Raw genomic sequence first — 3,149 nt, forward strand, 5'->3', positions numbered from 1 at the left:
ATATAAATGCTTTTTGCACTGATGCCGACAATGTTACGAAGAAATATTCATCTTAATATTAAGAAATATTCATCTTAATATTCTATATATATATAGAATATTAAGATAAATATTTCTTTGCAACTTTGTAAATGTCTGGTGTTTAGAAAAAACACCAGACCTCCTAACACTAGATCTACTTTATCTTCCTGAGTGTTGCAGTCACCGACCTTTTGAGGGCCGACACTTTCTTGGGCGACTTCTTCTTGAGTTTGGGCAGACAGCGGTCCTGCTCGAAGCCCTTGTTGTCCAGCAGCTGTCTCATGGCTATATTGGCGAGCTGCTCCATGAGTTTGAAGGTCTCGTTGATGTTGCGGAAGACGGAGAAGACGTGCTCGCTGCAGCGTGTGCTGACGAGCACCATGTCCGGCAGCAGCAGCGTGGCGTTCTTCTCCAGCTGAGTCACGTCGGCCCAGCGGATCACCAGCTTAGCTGAAACAAACCGCCACACAAGAGTAAACATTAAGATCTGTTAGGACAGAACATATGCGACCCTGGAGCACAAAACCAGTCTTAAGTAGCATGGGTATATTGCTGTAACAATAGCCAACAATACATTGTATGGAACAAATTTGATGATTTGATGATTTTTCTTTTAGGCCAAAAATCATTTGGATATTAAGTAAAGATCATATTCCATAAAGATATTTTGTAAATTTTATATCAAAATTATATCAAAACTTAATTTTTGATTAGTAATATGCATTGCTAAGGACTTTATTTGGACAACTTTAAATGCATTTTTCTCAATATTTAGATTTTTTTGCACCCTCAGATACCAGATTTTCAAATAGTTGTATCCAAATATTGTCCTATCCTAACAAACCATACATCATTGGAAAGCTTATTTATACAGCTTCCATACTCAATAGCCACTTACTGTACACACTGTAAAGTTTCAGGAGTGACAACCACATTTACATACAGTGGTAAATCTCATATATTATTGTTTTGTGTGAGTATGGAACAGAACTCACAGATGATTGACATTGTTGTAACCATAGCAACATTTTGACTTCTCACACGTTCAGTATCCACAATTTTTTTTTTATGAAAATAATACTACAATGACCTAAGACTCGTTATGTTCTGCAATTTTAACTAAACCACTGTCAACAGCCATTGTGTTTGGGATGAAAGTGGGAAAGTTCGGAAGGCTGCTTTGCAGAGCGCTATTGAAGGGTTGCCAAATCCTCTTATTATAAACAATACTTATTTAAGCGACTTTGGGCCTGTTGTTTAGGATCGGCTTGGCTCATAATGCGATCCATATTATGGAGATAATAAAGTAGGCAGGTGCAAGTCATGATATTTTGGTATGTGGCTTATTTGTAAAGATAACACATCTGGGTCTGATTTACAGTTTATTTTTTTATAGCAATATCTGGCAACACTGAGTCAAGACATACATCCTTCCCTTTGATATCTTGCACCACAACTCTGATATGCGTTTAAATAAATCATTAACAACAACTTGTTCAGTGCAGTTCTGCACACACTGCAGAATTTCTGTAAATGTGGTTGCCATTACCTGCATTTTTTGGGAGTTAATTCATTTGTAGAATCCATTTTTAGTTTTAGATTTTTAAAATAATTAATTTTAAACATTATTGTTAACATTTATTTTATTTCAAGTAACAATTTTTTTAAAATGGTTTTAGTTTTATCATAATCAGTGTAGTTTACGTTCAGAATAAAGCATGTGCACGCTGAACGTAAACAGAGCTGATTACGTCGATTACGTTCTGGGGTACTTTCCAAAATGGCAGAAGACGGTAACTCGGCAAGAAGAATTGCTGAATAAATTATGTTATTATTGTTTTCTTTGCACACAAAAAGTATTCTCGTAGCTTCATAAAATTATAGTTGAACCCCTGATGTCACATGGATTATTTTACCGATGTCCTTGCTACGTTTCTGGACGTTGATTGTGGTAGTTACCTTGCTGTCTATGGGAGGGTCAGACAGCTCTCAGATTCCATCAACAATATCTTAATTTGTGTTCTGAAGATGAACAAAGGTCTTACGGGTTTAGAACGACATGAGGGTGAGTAATCAATGACAGAATTTGAATTTTGGGGTGAACTATCCCTTTAATTGTAACACTTGCTGACCTTTTTATTCAAAACCGTGATTCTTCTATTTTAAAACAAAACATTACATTACATTACATTACAATAGATACAATCAGAAATAAGGCCCACCCCTGATGTGTAGTTGTAGTGTACTCACCCTCTTTCCCGAGCAGGTAGGAGTAAAAGCAGAGGTGGTTGATGCTGAGGTACAGCCAGCCCTGCCGCGGCACCTTGCCCTTCCAGTAGCTGCAGGAGTAATAGTTGACCAGCTTCTCCTCCTCCGGCATGACAAATAGCTTGCGAAACTTAGCGATGGCCTCCTTAAACTTATCCGTGTCGTCATCCTCTCTGATATCATGGCTTTTGTTGTATTCGGCTATAATGCCCTGAACACAAACACACACCTATAAGCGCTTTGGCTTATAATGAAGCACCAATTAAACGAATAGCGTGTTTGAAATGCTAATGTGTAACCTGTATTTTGCCCTTGACGAAGGTGGTGATGTCGTTCTCATTCTCGAAGATGGAGAGCGTCTGCAGCAGATTCTGCTCCAGCCATTCCCAGTTCTCCGTGATCTCCTTACGAGAGCTCCCTGCCAGAAACAAAAGCCTCTGCGTCGTCAAATAATACGAATCCAGGCGTTTAGGATCATGCATTTCATTTGAAGTCTTTATCTGCAGCGACTTCATTTGCTCAGAAGTGAACAGCAGATGGGTCCGTGTTCTTGGTTTGATTAGCTGTGTTAGCACAGCTCTCTGTGACAATTAATCAAACACATTACTGGCGAGCCAAATGATTCATTAAGAGCGTTCTGTGACGAGCGCCCCGCAATTAGGTAAAGATGGAAATACACAATTATTTAAAAAATAAACTATCTGCGCTCCATCTGCCGTTTAACCAAAGCTCACAAAAACAAACAAATACATTTAATATTAAATGTTAAGTTAATATTAATATAAACATATATATATATATATATATATATATATATATATATATATATATATATATATATATATATATATAAGAAAAAA

The 3,149-nt window shown here is 37.2% G+C and overlaps 1 protein-coding gene across 1 annotated transcript in view; it reads right to left on the reverse strand.

Moving 5' to 3' along the window:
* Nucleotides 1-3,149, reverse strand: part of LOC107598515 (TBC1 domain family member 9-like) — a 38,231-nt gene that overhangs the window by 20,251 nt on the left and 14,831 nt on the right. Inside the window, exons 3-5 of the mRNA XM_016289884.1 lie at nucleotides 2,589-2,707; nucleotides 2,272-2,500; nucleotides 210-471 (exon numbers count right to left, since the gene is read on the reverse strand). Of these exons, the coding sequence (XP_016145370.1) occupies nucleotides 210-471; nucleotides 2,272-2,500; nucleotides 2,589-2,707 (610 nt within the window). The remainder of the gene's footprint in view (nucleotides 1-209; nucleotides 472-2,271; nucleotides 2,501-2,588; nucleotides 2,708-3,149) is intronic.

Source organism: Sinocyclocheilus grahami, unplaced genomic scaffold (genome assembly GCF_001515645.1).
Source record: "Sinocyclocheilus grahami isolate Dianchi unplaced genomic scaffold, SAMN03320097.WGS_v1.1 scaffold252.1, whole genome shotgun sequence".
Classification (NCBI taxonomy): Eukaryota; Metazoa; Chordata; class Actinopteri; order Cypriniformes; family Cyprinidae; genus Sinocyclocheilus; species Sinocyclocheilus grahami.